This window comes from Pimephales promelas, chromosome 8, assembly GCF_988280905.1.
Source record: "Pimephales promelas chromosome 8, fPimPro1.hap1.1, whole genome shotgun sequence".
NCBI lineage: Eukaryota > Metazoa > Chordata > Actinopteri > Cypriniformes > Leuciscidae > Pimephales > Pimephales promelas.
The window spans coordinates 21,861,336-21,878,961 of NC_142776.1; the positions used below are offsets into that span (position 1 = coordinate 21,861,336).

A 17,626-nucleotide genomic window follows, 5' to 3' on the forward strand; every position below is an offset into this window, starting at 1 on the left:
CTAGCATTTCAAGTGTAAAGAGGATGTTTATGAAACATCAAAATGTGTCAGACTTGGAGGCAATTTGTAGCTTTCTGTCAAATGAAAACATACTGATAACAAAATGTGCTATTAAGCATGAAGATTGTCATTACAGTCAGAACTTGGATAGGCAAAGCGATAACCTTATATTTCCACAGAGAAGACATAGAAAACAACTTTAAAATGTATCTTAGTATCTTATTCCAGTCATGGCAAAGCTGAATTTACAGCAGCCATTACTCCAGTCTTCAGTGTCGCATGAAATCTTTCTATAAACTTTGATGCTCAAGAAAGATTTCTTGTTGTTCAAGTAGTTCTTGTTGAGTAGAAAGTTCAAAATATTTATTTGAAATAAAAATCTTTTGCAACATTATAAATGTTATGTCCTTGCTGAATAAAAAGTATTAATTTCTTTAAAAAAAAATCATAACCAAACTTTTGAATGCATAATGTTCATATACACTACTATTTGTATATAGCTTTAAAATGAAATTAAATATTGAGTTGCTGTGTTTGTGTGTATGTGTGTGTATATATATATATATATATATATATATATATATATATATATATATATAAATGTGTGTGTCTGTATGTGTATATATATAATGTGTGTGTCTGTATGTGTATATATATATATATATATATTCCACCCCATCACATTATTGGACACTTGATAATGAATCATTTTGTCAGCAGAGGGGGCAATTTCACACATTTAGACCAGCTGTGTACAGCGTCCTCATCTAGTTCATATCCTCCCACAACTGCACCGTAACCAAAACCACCTTGTGCACATTACCTGATTAAGAACAACATTGCTGATATAACTTTTGAATTACTTTAAGCTTTTTAATTTTGCAGATTTCCTAGACCTTGCAATCAATCTGAGCTGTTTCCATTAAGTGCACTGGGTGGGGTAAAAACTGCACAAACAGAACTGTATTGAAGCATTCATTGTGATTGACTTCCTGGGATGGATTAGCTAAAGTTTACATAGGGATTTGTTAACCATTTCTTAACTATGTGTCAACATGCTAGTGCTTGCCAGGTCATCTACTGTATTGACTGTGTCCACTGCACTCATGTATAATAATGTGTCAGCACTGTTTGGACCTGAGAGACTCTAGTCTGATTTGTCATTGTCCGGAACTGGAAGCATAGCGTTAAATCTCTAAATCTTGTGGTGTTGTATGGAGAACACTGATTTATGCCTAATTGCAATAGGATATTGCCTATATAAAACAGAAGCATTTTGATGCATAATTTCTTGGCATTTAGTTTCCTGGATCTTCACCTCTTGAAGGAAATTAGTCACTGGGATAAAGCCCCACCTATTTCTTCCTCTCGCCCTTTTTCTCTTGCTCTGAAATATTTTGCATGAATTTTGTTTTTCGATCATGTCAAGTAAAAGACTGGATCACGGATGTCCCACCACAGTGAGTGGCCGGGCTGCTCAATCGTGGGATCTATTGAGCAATCTGGGGATTTGTTTGTTGGCTCTGGCACTCTGTGAGCCACTTGCCCTGACAGCTGTAGCAGACCTCTGATATTCATCTAGTGTGTTGACTTACCAGTCCTCAGCCATGCATAAGTGCAGTCGACCGCTACAGGAATTTCAAGACGCTGCACCAGAGATTAACTAAGAATACATTTGAGTGTGTGTGTGTTTCTTGTTGTGTTTATTTTTGAGTCATTCTACAATTGAGGTGACATTTCAATCTGGAAGTTGTTCAAAAACTAAACTCATCAATCCTAAATCAAACCAACTGTGATGTTTGTGTGCTATTTGAATATTTTTATCTTCTTGTGTCATTCGAGGTTACAGTATGATGACTATAATGAAAACAATTTACCATTGACTGCTATGTTCTTGTCAGTGAGATTGCTACTTATTAAAGCTTATAGCAATTAGTAACATTTGTGACTTCACCAAAATAACGAATTGGGCATTCAGTGGCACTGATGTAAGGAGGATTGAAGCTTTTTTCTATTAAGGTCATTTTTGGTGTTTCTGTATTGGACTAGATTCTAGCATTGAAGGGTGACATGCCATTCGAAAATTTCTCCAGTGATCCGAACGGGTATCCCGTAAGCCAACCATGATGTCACTGAATCACTTTCAGATTTACTTGTCACCATTTGCAGATATCTTTGAAATCAGTTGTTGTATATAATCAAAACTGTTGCATAAGTGTCCAATCTCTAAATAAACCACAGTTGTTGTTTTTTCTAAGACTCCAAAACACTTAAAAACAAACATGTAAACATGATGAAAATGAATAGACAGGCAGTGAGAAGCCGTTTTCACACAAAAGCAGTTTAAGGAATTTAATTTGGAAGTCTTCCTCTGGGGGAAGGACTCTGACACTACTGACATTAAGAGTGACAGTTGCTTTTGTGTAAATATAAAAAATAAAAAAATATTAGTGCTGTCAATCGATTAAAAATTAAGTAATTAATCACAATTTTTCCTGTAATTAATCGCACCTAACATTAAAGTTTTTCATATATTTTTATATTGTAATAATTTCACATGTAGAAACAACATAGACAGTAGCCTATATTTTAAATATTTATTTGACGTCATCTTTTTTTGGAAGGTACACCGATACCAATACTGTCCACCACGGTTATGTAGATATAAATGTCTAATTCTAAGGTAATAAAAACATTACGGTTCAAGTAATACACCACTAAATACATCGATGTGACAATGCATTTCTGTCAATAGATACTCAAAATATTTGTGATAATTGTGAGGAGGAGAGAGATGAGATAGTTTAGAGGCTGCGCAGTAAGCAAAGCTACTTTCAACTATGTCATGACTCATGGGTGTAGGAACCCATTGTCCAGTTACTCATTATTTCCACATAAGTATAGTTGATGGTTACTGCAATTTACGAAATTTAATGACACGTTTGTAAACCATGTTTTCCATCAAAATAAAAGCTTGATGCAGTTTTCGCCAAAATAAAAAAATCATGTGCTAATCTCAAGTATATAAATTAGTACAAAACTTATTATGAAAGTTTCCTTTATTTTTCAGTGCGTTTGTTTTTACAATATTGCTATTACTGTCATGGGATTCATATTATAACTATTATTATGTAGTAGTGTAATGTAGGTTTGAAACTTTTAATTTTGAACAAAGTCCACCATGTTCTTACAGGGTAGCATGCCCATGAACCCCCCTAGAAGGCTAGAAGTCCACCCACCACAGTTTTACCAAAAATCCTCTGAGAGATACTGGTATTGCTATGCCAAGGCAGCTTATAGCTTGTTTTTTTGGAAGCATCATTGTGGAATACTGTTCAGTTGTATTAATAAATGACAATTTTATACTTATTTCATGTTATTTATTTACTTATTTCTTATTTCATGTTAACTCTCAATCGTTCCTATACTCACTCATTACATGGCATTAGTGATTTAAGGAATAGGAGTTGGAATACAGTACATATTCAAGGGCATGCAAAGATGGGTGGTGTTTATGATCATAGCCAGTCTGGGCCAAAATGCCATAAGAGAGCAATAACCCCCCTTGGGGTAAGCAGAACAAAAACAACATGAATCTATTACAGATATCATTAATTCATTTTAAAGTATAACATAATCGAGAATTTATTCGGATTCAAGGGTAATCAGAATGCCATACTGACTGACGAGAGGAGGAACTGGGGAGGGAGGAGGGTAATAAGCTCCTGAGAAATGTGATAGCTGCTGATTATACTGAAGGAGCTTATATACTGTACAGTATGTATACACTACAGTGATAGGAGTCGTATTCCTGTTGGTAGACATGGATCAGCTGAGATTCAGCTGATGCGAGCTTGACTAACGTGAACTGCCAGAACTGACCCTGCGCTTAATTTTTATTAAAAAAAAAAATCGAAAAACTTTTAATTTAAATTAAGTTAAAACAATAGTCACATAAACCCATTATTAAAAATGTCACACATACATGTGCCCTTCAATATATCAGGGCTCGTGATTTCAACTTGTAAAAAGCATTCACGTTCTCGTAGAGCTCATAATTGCAGCTTGTAAGTTGGGAATTGTCTGAGAGTTCCTACTTGTACCATGCAACTACTGTACCACCTGATCTGTACCACAGATTTAGTGGTGCCATAGAAACACCAGTAATTCCCAGTCCGAGGAAGTGAACGGCTCTGAATATAACTTCATATGTTGTGGTATAGAGACTACGGTAATTAAGACATGGCATGAATGCAGCATAAGTCACACAGACAGGAGATTCACAGACGCGCCAGTACAGCACTACGTTGTCTTTGGAAACGTGGAAACGGATGCTGCATTAATTGAGTTAAATGTTTTAAACAAGTTAAAATGAAAAACATTACGGATGTAGTGTCTGTGACGTCACCCATAGGTTTCAGAAGGCCATTTTTGAAGTGGGCGTAGCCTGCCGTCGACATCTTGGCTGCACGTCACCGCGTGTCACTCCCAGATAACTGAAAATGGGCAAAGAGGCAGAATTAGCTGAGGTGAGGCTAACACTAACAGACAGCAGACAAATGGCTAGTGATGACAGCAGTGGTAATCCACCTGTCACTCAAGTGGCCACACCCTAATTATGCAGAACTTTAAGGCTTAATATAATTTTTAAGGGGTGGTAATGCCCCTTTTCACAACATGCAAAATAAGTCTTTGATGTCTCCAGAGTGTGTATGTGAAGTTTTAGCTCAAAATACCCCATAAATTATTTTTTTACAGCATGTTAAAATTGTCCCTTTTTGAGAGTGAGCAAAAATGTGTCATTTTGTTTGTCCCTTTAAATGCAAATGAACTGCTGCTCCCGGCACAGAGGGCGGAGTTTCAAGTACGTGTGTGTGTGTTAGCAGCTCCGATTAACCCACAGTTCTGAATGGTTAGTTGATGAATTTATGTTGCTGATTTGGAGTTAACTATCTTCAAGTCTTTGATTAGCATATTCTGTCATAATCTATTAAATCGCTCGTGTGGGAACTGTTGTAAGATGCCATCAGAGTGACATGCTATTGCATTTGTGTTACGTACTGTGTTGCATGTGAAAAGACGGATGAGTCAACTTGAGCAGACTCACAAATGTGCTCTACTGCAACAATTCTTCCTCTTCTCAACATGGAGGTGTTCACATGTTCCCGGGGGTGGGGTTTATGTACATTTTAAGGTTAGTGATGTCACTAACCCTGTAGGAATCTCATGTACTGTAGTCCCTACCAGCCGTTTGTTGTAGTCTTTAAAAAATGATTTCTTTAAAAGCAAATATCTTCCTTTGCTTTGAACTTTGAGCATTGTAACTTTACAGATGTTGTTAATGCAACATTAACAGTAGCATTACACACTAACTAAAGTTAGAAAAGTGAAATCATAATCAACCACCCCTTTAAAAGGAGTTGTAAAAAAGTTGTCATGAAGGGCAAAATTTGCTATAAAGACAAAAAACAGTTTTTGTACCTGGCTTTTTTTTTTTTTTTTCTGCTTTACAGTTGGGCGTATTAACACTGGGGATATATGGGATTGAATCTCTTTTGGAGCCTGTCTCCAGCAACCAGTTGATGAATTGCATTTTAAGTACTTCCGTGTTGTATTCATTTTGACAGCCCTAATAAATATACATTTTAAAAATATGCATTTTTAATTTGAATTTTATTTAACTTTTTTACAAAAATTAGATATGTTACAGCACATATTTGATTATTACTTTCCTTAAAATCTAGTATATCAGTACTGTACGCTAAATTTAATGTTTCCTGCTGGCCATTATTCCAAGTTTATGGCCAGCAGGAAACATCAAATTTAGTGTGACTTTATTTCTAGGAATGCACTCCTGTGTGTAACGTTTCTCGGGAAAGGTTCATGCATGACAAATCTTAGCATCCATTTTTCACCTTTTCTTTTCATCCTTCCCTTTCCCTCCCCTTCTCAATCTTTCTCAATCATGTAGAGTGATGGAATTAAAGTGTGTGTGTGTGTGTGTCTGAGACAGGGTTGCAATGATCAGTGAAAGCTCAAGCCTGTACCATGAGCAGTGAATGTCCCAGCCCGCTGGCTGCTGCAGCCCAGCCCTCTGCCTGTCTCAACTGGCCCGCGCGTACTGATAGCTTACCTCTGGAATCATCTGGATCAACTCACATACACAGTAAAATACACAACTGCTTTGGCACAAACAATGCATGCGTGTGCACGTGCTCATGTACACACAAAAGCACACTTTACGCTTTTAAGCAAACATACAAAAACCTTACATGCTCAACAAAGTCAAATTTTCAGCCTTTTTTCTAAGTTGGGCTTTGTGCCACCCCATGATCACATTTCTTCTCTTTTTCTCTCAACACAACAGTTTATTCAGCAGGGTGTAGCCCGCAAGACCTCAGCAGCCATTGTCAAGGTCTGAGAGTGTTAGTGTAAACAGAGGCAGCATCGTGAGAGCTGGAGACACAGCCTTGCCCTGTAGTTATGTTTTTTTTTTTTTTTTTTTTTTCTATCTAAAGAGTCACTCTTTCTCTGTAGCTTTAAGGTATGTGTGTTTGGCAGGAACTGGTCCTGCTTAAGGTGTGTTCTGGAGTCTGTTGGTTTTTGCCAAAATAAGACACACCTGGAAATGCAACAGGCACGTTTTAAGCAACAGTGTGCATACATTTGCACCGATTGTCTCGTGTTGAAGATATGCATCTGATTTCATAAAAGCCTTTATGCTTAAAGATTCCAATCACCGACACCTCTGTGTATTCTTTAAACAAAGGTTCATATGCTCTAATGAAAAATCATCAATTACACGTACTCAAAGGAATGCAATTCCTTTATCCCCCCCCCCCCCCATTTACTCGATATTTTATTCATGATTTCCATATCTTAAAGCCTTTCATTTTTTGTTTCTGTGGTACAACGTAGCAGGATATTGATGATAGTTCTTATGACCATGTTGTAGTCCATAATTGTGCTCTCTATTTTTCTTATAATAGGAATGCCTTTGGTTTGTGTCATAACCAATCACGACGTGCGAGTTTGAAGGAAAATGGCATGTAAGAGTTGCAGTGGAGTGGAAGATTTTCAGTCAATAATTAATTGTTTGGAATGTTAAAGGAATAATGAATCGTGTCGTTTCGGTATACTGTATTCATATGGGGTGGTGATGGCGCAGTGGATAAGACACGTGCCTTTGGTGTTAAAGACCCGGGTTCGAATCCACTGTGAGACACCAATGTGTCCCTGAGCAAGACATTTAACCCTTAGTTGCTCCAGAGGCGTGTGATATCTATATGTCGCTTTGGATAAAAGCGTCTGCTAAATTAATAAATGTAAATGTAATGTACTGTTAAAGTTAAATGAATTGACATATGACACACAATGTATTCAGAATATATCACTTAGAATAAAACAAAAAAAAGAGTCAGAGTTAAAAGTTTTGGCAAAAGCGTAATGCAAATTATTATTATAATATTTGACCATAATAATTGATTTATAAATGTCTAGAATGCATGCGGTCAGTAAATAAGGTTGTATTACATTCATTTCTCATGTATCCTCCCTTATTATACGTGCAACATATATTATGATATCATATCTTAAAATCATATGATTAAGACTGTGGTTACTAAATAAATTGCAATCAAATATAACCCCCAATTGTTTCCTCAAAGAGCTATTTCTACCTGATTTAGCACATAAACATTAGTTTTATTTAGATCAATTCTGCGATATATTAATCGATATTTTTAACTTCAATTAAATATTTACATTTAAATGATGTGACCATTTTTTTTTTAGAATGCTATGTGCCATAAGTTTGAAATATTTCATTCAAGTGGAGGGGAGAGTGAATGTTGAGAAAAGTATGTATCCATCTATCAGCTAAAAAAAGAAGACCTCTCGAGGCTAAAGACTGAATGCTTTGTAGTGATTACAGTAGATTCTTGACCTTACCTGGAGCCTGTATGAGAATGAAGGAGGGCCGCTAGGTCAGTGGTTATGTGGTTACGTTTGTTTAATGGCTATGGTGTTGTGCTGAAGGGCACATCAATCTCAGCGAGACACACGAGAAGTGTTTTTTACAGGCCACACGTTTATCAAATGTCACTAGTGAAGCATAACTACTTTTACTTCCATTTCAAAAACTCTATTAAGGATAGGAAGTTCCTGAAATTGAATTTATACCAAGCTCATTCCATTAAAAGCTATCTTTCATGAAGATAAGAAAACTTCTCAGATTTCACAGATATCTTTGTTTACGAATCATTCTGTAAAGAAGGAAATGAAGGAAATGTGTTTCTATAATGCCTCATTTAGAATAGTATAACCAGGCATGATGTCAGATTTCTTTGTGAAAACGCAAAAACGCTGTGGGATGCAGCACAGTAACAGCCAATTAGAACATATTCAAAATCTAATATATACATTTACGAGGAATGTGATTTTAAACCAATGACAATTTACTGTGGGCGGGGCTACCCGGAGCAATGGCACAGAAATGGAAACCAAACCGTCAACAAGCTTGACAAAAACTCAAATTAACAGGGTAAAAGCTATTTATTGCTTGTTGATTTGTTTTGTTGCACCAATACGTGATGCAATACTTTCAAATTGGTGTTAAAAAAAGAATGTCTCTTAGTGTGATTGCATGGACAGTTGGAGAAATCAAAGCTTTCCATTCCATGACTGATGGAGAAACGGTACATTGTCTGTTGTGAAAGATGCTTATAAAAAATGGAAGGGTGCCAACACATTACAAAGAGTGAATGTTTGGAGGTTTTAAAGCCCTGTGTTTGCTGCCAGGCACTCTCTTGTCTTATGAGGTTTCATCAGCCTGGAAAATAAAGACATCCCCTCTAGGCTTTTCATAAAAAAATATTTACTTAACATGGCAGAGGAGAAAGGCAGAGGGGATGAAAGAAAATCTGATGAGCGGAGGGAATTGCCTCTAAGCTAGCAAACATTACATTGGGCTGTATATAAAGGAGGCGGCCTGAAGAGAAATGGTGACAGTTTTGGCAGGGAGGGAAGCATGGTGGGGGTGTCTGGGGTCAAGCTGACCTAATTGAAAGCATGAAATTGTGAATCCCTGAGCAGATAATACATTTGTTAGTATTAAGGGATTACAGATGTTGCAATACAAAAATATATGTGCCACTTGTTCCTGTTTTTGTACAGTTGAGTTGAGTGCTTTTTGTGCATGATTCAGCAAACTCATGAAATGTATTTGTGTAATTATATTTGTAAAATCTACATGTCTGCATTTTCATTGTGTTTTTCTCTGCTATCATCGGACTCTCCCACTAGTTTTGCAGTCAGGGGTTTTCAGGACCCCCAAATGTGACTTCTCTTGTGATGTACCCACTTCCTAAAATAAGACAGGTTAATCATTTTTAGTTCTATTTATTTATTCATTTCTATAAGGATACATGGAATAAATAAATAAATAGAAATATAATAAATATAGATAAATAGAATAAATGCAAAAATTGAAATAATTGAGTAAATGAATGAGCATAAATAGAATAAACAAACAAAAAGTAATAGAAAAAAATAAATAGAAATAGATAAATAAATAGAACAAATAAATAATTAGAAATAAATCAATATTGTTTATTTGTTTATTTATTTTCTCTGAACTTTTCAGTGGACCCCATAGTATTTCCTTGTTGAGTCCCCTGTAGAGTTTATTGTAAATGTAGATTTCTCTAGCAATGCTATTATTTATCTGTCATTGTTGTCCATTATACAAGCATTACGATGTGTGTGTTTTTCAGGAGAGAAGGTGAGGGTGTGCGGGTGTTTTGGGATAAACTCCGAGAGCCATCTTTCACGTCTCGTTGGAATCCTTTTTCTGTTGACTATCCTTTCTGTTCATTCACCTATCACCCTGTCCGCGGTGCTAATGAGCAGCTGGGTCACCTGTGTGAGGTCAGTATTACAATGCAACACACAGAACACGTTTATCACAGACAGGTCTCATTCCTTACCCCTTTACATATTCCTATAAGATCTTTAAACTATCAAGACTAAACCCAACCATTAAATTAGCTCAGTTAGCCACTCTCAAAACTTGGTAGCCTACTCACAAGTGTTACAGAAGCTGCCAGAGGACTTGCAGAGGTGGAGTAGGAATCCACAATTTCTTGGAAGTCGACTTAGGAAGAAATGACGTGTTCAGTTAACATTAGTGGTGCAATACTTATTTCACTACATGATTAAGATTTCAAAGAATGACAACTTAAGGATTGAGGCAAGGTTACTTAAGGCAGCGTTTCTCATTTCTCGAAATCAAATGGGGTCATTGGAAATTTTCTGCATAAATAAATTGTACGTTTCTGAATATAAGTGTTAATCTATGAAAGGCTCACCAAGTCCACCAGGACTCTTTTACAAATTGGCGTAGTTATGTATTGGTCTGCCAAATTCAAGCTTAAAAATATACTTGATTAAAAATCAACCTATTGCCAAAAAGAGTTTTTTTTTTTTTGTTTTGTTTTTTTTTTTTTACCATCTGCTTAGCATTTTTATTTTATGTGTATGTTGGTAGGTTTTTTTTGTTTGTTTGTTTGTTTTTTTGCTCATTTTTAAATGCATATAAAACCTCTTTTGTTTAAATCTACATTTCCCTTGCGAAAAAAAGTACACTTTTGCATACTTAAAAAAAAAACGTACCTAATAATACACTAATAGAATATACTGTAGTGCAAACAGAACATTATGTTTTCAGACACTTAATTATGTTTATTGCAATAAATGAAAATATATTAATACTTTTATTAAGTGCAATTAGCTGAAATTAGCTGAAGTAGAGTGCCTGTTGACCCACTTAACTAGGACTTAAGTACATCTTTATATGTAATTTCAAAATTTCTCTACTGACTTTGAAATATTTTTTAAAGTTTACTGCTAAATGTACTGACAAGTGTTTATGGGGAAACTAAAATATACTATAATGTCACTTGTATGTTGATGTATTTAGATATACTGTATGTATATTTAATTACACATTTTAATGATAATTGTTAATTTAGTACATTTTAATATAAATTAAACTTGAAATATAGGGTACAATGGGGCTGAAGGCGCACTAGGGTAAAAAATGCATTTGACTTTATTCTCTATTATTTTTTATGAATAATATTTGTCTTATTTTCCCATGCTGGTGGGCCTTTTACCTTTACACACTTTTTTCTTCAATCATACACTATGGGAGTAGTGAAAAGCATTTTTTTATACTTAAGGCGGGCATACACGGCGCGATTTTTATTTAATTTATTTATTTATTTATTTTGCTGTTTTACGAGCTCGCAGATGATTATTTTTTTTCACTCGGGAGAAATCGCGCGGAAATTGGTTGTGCTCACGTTGCGGCTCGTGTCGTGTGCTAGGAAGATACCTCACAATAATTTTTTAAACATGTCTAAAAAGTTTGGGAGCTGTCGGCTTGAATTTGTGAGTTGTGTGCAGTTGAATGAGCCGATTTGTCAGTCTATCTGAATTTGACCAATCAGGAGCTGAAGAAATCCACTGAAGAATGACGAAAATGGCACCGCCACAGCAAATTTGAAGTATTGAAAGGGAAGCCTACTACTTTATTCTGATTTTAGTATCATACTGATTAATAAATGCATGCACAATTATCTGTGAACTTGATAAATGCTGCAGATATGTTTTATATGCACAAACATCTTTCAACTTGTGTGCAAAATTCGGAATTAAATGAATATGCAGCAATTTGTACAAATAGAGTCTGTGTTGTAGCCATAATAAGCGCATTTAGTTTCATTTTATTATAATGTTTTTTTTTTTCATCTATGTTGATTATGAAAAGTATGATACGCAATATATCAGGAGACATGGCTAGACATGATTTAGACATGGCTAGACAAGCCTTTCTTTAAAGTCAACTTCGTTTTATACAAATTGTGTCTTAATTTTAATAAATTTTTCATCAACCAATTTCCTGGATTTAATTAATAAGAAGCAAATATAGCTGGATTTACAAATGCATATCTTGATTGTTGCATGCACACATATGTTGAAATAACAACATAACCACAACAACCGTTGAATTGTCCTGGTTTGAGACTGTTAAAATGTAAGTGATCTTTGTCACCAATGTGATGAACACTGATTCCCCAGTCTGAGAGAGCAGTTTTTATCAGGGTTTTTGGCCCGGAACTTCGTGCGATTTCTTCGGAATACAGCAGGTGGTAAAATCGTGTCGTATATCACTGCCTCTGCACGATTTTCGGATAAAGTCTCTCGTAAAGTGTGCGTGGACGTACGATCTTCCGACCGTCAGAATTTGCACCGCCTTTAGGGGCCTTTAACCCTGTTTTACCCTAACACCGTGTCCTAACTACACGCAACGCGAAAAAATTCCAGCAATAGCAAGTGTGTCTGTCCACACTAGACGTGACACGACTGTGAGACGCCACACGTCAATCAAAAATCATAGCCAGATCAGAACAGTGTGAAAGCGCACTGCTGGCCCGCATTCGCATTGGAAATGGGTAAGGACGAAATCAAATCAAGAAATAACATTATTTAAAATCAAAACATTAACAAAATATATTCATTGACTAATTTTGTTATGAAGTACAGTTGTATTTTTGCATAGAATTCATTTTGAACGCTATATTATATGCTTTCAAAATATCCAAGGTAAATTATCCGTTATTGCTTGTGGCACAGTGACCTATTTTTTACTAAAAATAAATAATGTGTACTCATAACCAGTGTAATTTCTTCATTCTGTCAGCCGTGACGTCGCAGAAATAGGAACCGTTTCGCGGCGTCGCACTACAGTTACTTTAGTATGTGTAGTTTGTTAGCCAACGTAGAGTGAATACACTTCTTTAAGCCCCAATTCCCCCTGTACCGGGGTGTCCATTTTTAACAGGTTAAAGCATGACAAATCATTATTGAAATATATATATTGATATATTGAAATATAATGATTTAAAGCTACACTGTGTGATTTTTACCCCCATCTAGTGGTGAAAAGGTATATGACCATCCATGGAATATTAGTTTCTGTTCCTCTCAATTCCGATTTCGTTTTAACTCCTACGGTGGCCAATGTAGTCCAAGATTAACATGACTTCCATTTCGACCTCGTCCATGAGTGTTAGTTCAAACGTAATCGCGAAAGGCGAAGCTTGAATTAACGGGTATGTCCCTCTTTGGCTAATGTACTTTCAAGATGGAGGGGCAACATGGCGACCGACATTAGAACCCCTTACCCGTATGCAGTGGTTAAAGTGGGATTTGTCAGGTGGGGGAACCCTCAAATTTTGTGCAACAGAGAAAAATGACTCGCCTTGGGACAACATATTGAGTATCGTGGTATAGCAATACTTTTTGGGTGTCGCTGTGGCACCAAGTGGCCTGTCACTTATTTACTTGATATTTTAATGGTTTTATTTTGGCCCATCTACACTGATTTAATGACAATACTATGTTAAAATTGCTTAACACTGGGACAAAAAGTGGGGTTCAGGGCCTCCCCCGAGAAAATTTTGATTTCTCTGACCAAATTATGTGCAATTTAAGACTTTTGAAAGCCAAAACAAAAGGATAATAAATAGCTTTAAAACCATGTCAGTGGGCATTCGATTATTTTGTCAATAGCCTACCTGCTCTCTTCTCATCTACATCTTTCTTTTTCTCAGTCTCCTTATCCTACCCTATTTCTTCCCCTCCTAAACTCCTAAACCCCCTGAACTTTGACTGATAGACTTTCATTTTCGTCTGTGTCAGTGAAGTAAATAGGCTTAACTGATAATTATATGTTTTATGAATTATTATCTTAAACAAGTTAATTTACTCAAGGCTACCAGGTCAGTATTGCCACCTTCTACAAGCTTTGGAATTTAAAAAGTAATTTTAAAAAATACAAATTATAGGCTACGTTTAACGCAGTTGGTGGAATTGGCAGACGTTCCCTCATCATGCGCTGTTAAAACGCGTCAAAGCATTCTCATGCAGCATTAAATGCAGCATTAATTTTTTGAATATTAATGAACGAATATTAATGTTGATATACAATGGTTTGTTAAAACTAATCCTGCTATTGATCTCTTTGTAAGACCCTAGAACAGTGGCTATAGGCAAAACAAATGTCAGGCGAAATATTTCAGAACTAAAACTAACTTTACCATCCGAGGCGTATATAGTTTATACTTTATGCGTTTATACTTTATACAGTTTATACTTTATATAGTTTATATTTTATGTGTTTATCGCTCGCGTTCAGCGGGGAGGAAGGGAAGTTGGTCCATATCGGGAGAAGCAAGATTTGTTGAGATTAATTAATCTATTTATTTATTAATTTATCTGAGGTGCCGGAACGCATTTCCGGACCGTTCCGGCCCACTTTAACCCCTGCCCGTATGTGTTTTCAATGGCATATTATACACTCACAAGAATACTTTATTACTTGAATGAAGTAAATATACATTAATGAGCACATATATTTTTGAAAGAACTAAGTGTTTCTTATAAACTAAAAGAGTTACACAGTGTAGCTTTAAAATGATAATAATTAAAAAAATGCATTACTTTATCGGCAAGGATATAAATAAATATGTAGGCTACTTGTAAGATTTGAAGTTCACTACAAGTGCACATTCAATACAATTGAGTATTTCTTTGAGTACTTCTTTTTTTGCAAGGGATAAAGAGATAAACTGATATTCTATTTTGTTGTTGTTTTGCTAACTATCAGTAGACCTTACATAATGTCATGATCAAGTCAAGTCACATTTATTTATATAGCGCTTTTCACAATACAGATTGTATCAAAGCAGCTTCACAGTGATAACATGAAAGTAGTACAACACAGATCAATAATATTGTTAAATATTAAATAACCCCAACTAAGCAAGCCAAAAGCAAGGCAACAGTGGCAAGGAACCAAAACTCCATCCGATTGGATGGAGAAAAAACCTTGGGAGAACCCAGGCTCAGTCGGGGTCCAGTTCTCCTCTGGCTTACATTCATATTGTTTGTATATAAATATTAAATATAAATAATGTTTATGTATAAAACGGCGCCATAACATATCACAGGCGTTGGTCTTCTCATCACAGGCGTTGGGGGATCCGAAATCCCCGTGAGAGGCTATGATCAATGTCGTGCAATGTCATGAAAAATCACTGAAATCAAAAATGTTGAAAATTTGATTTGTTTTGGTCCCTGGTTCACTTAGCTTCACTAAAGTATGCATGTAGTTTAAGGTGTGAGCGAAGGGTCTTATGCAGGTGACCTCACAGATCGCATAACCAGTCATTTGGACTACGGGGGTGTCTAATCCCACAGCCACACATTCCCATTCCTCACATTCCACCCCGCCTACTGAGGTGAACAGCAGGTTCAACAAAAAAATGAAGAACGACTGATAAAAAAAAAGTGCTGACAAAAATGTTTTGACAAGCAGAAACCGCCAACCTCACGAACACCGGTTGAGTCAAATTGCCGCGTGTTTTAGTGCTGAATAAATGACGTCTCCATATTTTTCTTCATCATTTAGATTCAAAGCTTCAGGGAGGAGCTGACTTTAGCAGCGCAGAAAGCCCACAGCAAGAATCCTGTTCCTGGAAAAGCCAACGGTGTTCTTGTGCTGAATCAACCCATTCTAATCGAAGCATATGTGGGTCTGATGTCTGTCATAGGCAACCAAAACAAGCTGGGCTATTGCTTAGCACGAGGCAATATTGGTTTCTGAGGGAACTTTGAGTCTTCCATTGATGGTTTACACTAAGTAATTCTCTTGCACCAGCTGAGCATGTGTAATTTATATTTGAATTTAGTATATTTTAAATATACGGAAGGATGTATAATTTCTGTTGAGTAGTTCACTTTTCAAAAAACGTTTGCTGATAATTTACTCACCCACATGTCATCCAAGATGTCCATGTCATTCTTTCTTCAGTCGAAAAGAAATTAAGGTTTTTTGTTGAAAACATTCCAGGATTTTCTCCATATAATGCACTTTACTGGGAACCAAACGGTTCAAGGTCCAAAAGGTTTCAGTGCAAACTGTTCAAGGCTTTAAATGATTCCAGTCAATGAATAAGGGTCTTATCAAGCGAAACGATCGCTCATTTAAAAAATAAAAAAAATAACAAAGTTTAAGTTTTATGAGCTCAAATGCTCGCCTTGCTCTGTTCTGTGACTCTCCTGTTTGAAGAACGCTTGACGCGCGTTCGTGACTCTCCTGTTTGAACTCGTTCATCAAAATGAACAAATTTTTTTCCGAGTCATTTTGTTCGTTTCGTTCATTGAATGAACCAAATGACTCAGAAAAAGATTTGTTCATTTTGATGAACGAGGTCGAACAGGAGAGTCACGAACGTGTGTCACAGAACAGAGCAAGGCGACTATATGAGCTTCTAAACTTAAACTTTGTTATTTATTTATTAAATGAGTAATCGTTTCGCTTGATAAGACACTTATTCATCGTCTGGAATCATTTAAAGCCCTTCGAACAGTTTGCAGTTTGTACTGAAAGTGTCTTTTGGACCATTTGGTGACCACTGAAGTGTATTATATGGAGAAAAATCCTGGAATGTTTTCATCAAAAACCTTAATTTCTTTTCGACTGAAGAAAGAATGACTTGGACATCTTGGATGACATGGGGGTGAGTAAATTATCAGCAAAAGTTTTTTTCAAAAGTGAACTACTCCTTTAAAATACATTTATCTTTACTCTTAATGTTCTTCAAACCTTTCAAGTTTCTTATAGTTACATTAGCACCAAAATGTCAATCAGATATTTCCTTTTTGGTTGTGGCATAGCATACAAAGTATGTTTTCCTTCCTCCTGTGTAGAAATATCTTGTATTTGGTATGTTATCTCTCAGAAGAAACCTTGCTACGTGTTTTGTAATGTGCCATTCCTATCTTTCTGTTTCTATGCTGATATCCTACCTCATCACAAAGCTTCTAGTTCTTACAAGCCAATTGATGCATAAAGGGTACACAAGTCATTTTTGTTGGTTTAGGGTTTTATTATTACAGCTAAATGCAGTTCTGGTTTTCCCCATATTGTGTAATTACTACATTCACGTAGTTATCTAGATATATTACTACAACAGAATGTCAAACAAACTGTAAAGCCTTTATAAAATAAATGCTAATACTGAAACATGCTTCATTAGTGCTGAAACTGACATTAGCGTTCCTTAGCTTTGCTTCATTTATCTGACTAGTTTGCTCTGTTTTGATTTATTGAGCATTTCTATGGTGGGCCATAAGCTTGAAAGGTATAAAACGTGTATATTTTAAATTTAAGGTAATGTGAATTGTCCCCAAAAAACTGGCACCAGCATGGCCTACAAATTTTTGAAAACAGTTGAAACAATTCACCATTTTCTCACAACTATAAACAATTTCATAACTACACATCAATTTGTACAAACTTCAAACGTTCACGTCGATTTCAAATATTTCAGTCAAAAACAAATTCTCTTTGGTCAAAATCAAACCCTGGCCCCAGATATCACACAAAACCCTTGGATGACTTTAAAGCAAGATACCACAGCTAAATAGAGTAATATATATATATATATATATATATATATACATGCATACATACACACTACTCTATTTAGCTGTGGTG

At 35.9% G+C, this 17,626-nt stretch overlaps 1 protein-coding gene across 1 annotated transcript in view; it reads left to right on the forward strand.

The window, feature by feature from the left end:
* tprg1 (tumor protein p63 regulated 1) overlaps positions 1-15,864 on the forward strand; it is a 28,471-nt gene extending 12,607 nt beyond the window's left edge. The window contains exons 5-6 of the mRNA XM_039691638.2: positions 9,774-9,927; positions 15,536-15,864. Coding sequence (XP_039547572.2) covers positions 9,774-9,927; positions 15,536-15,730 — 349 coding nt within the window. The 3' untranslated portion in view covers positions 15,731-15,864. The remainder of the gene's footprint in view (positions 1-9,773; positions 9,928-15,535) is intronic.
* The last annotated feature ends 1,762 nt before the right edge of the window (positions 15,865-17,626 follow it).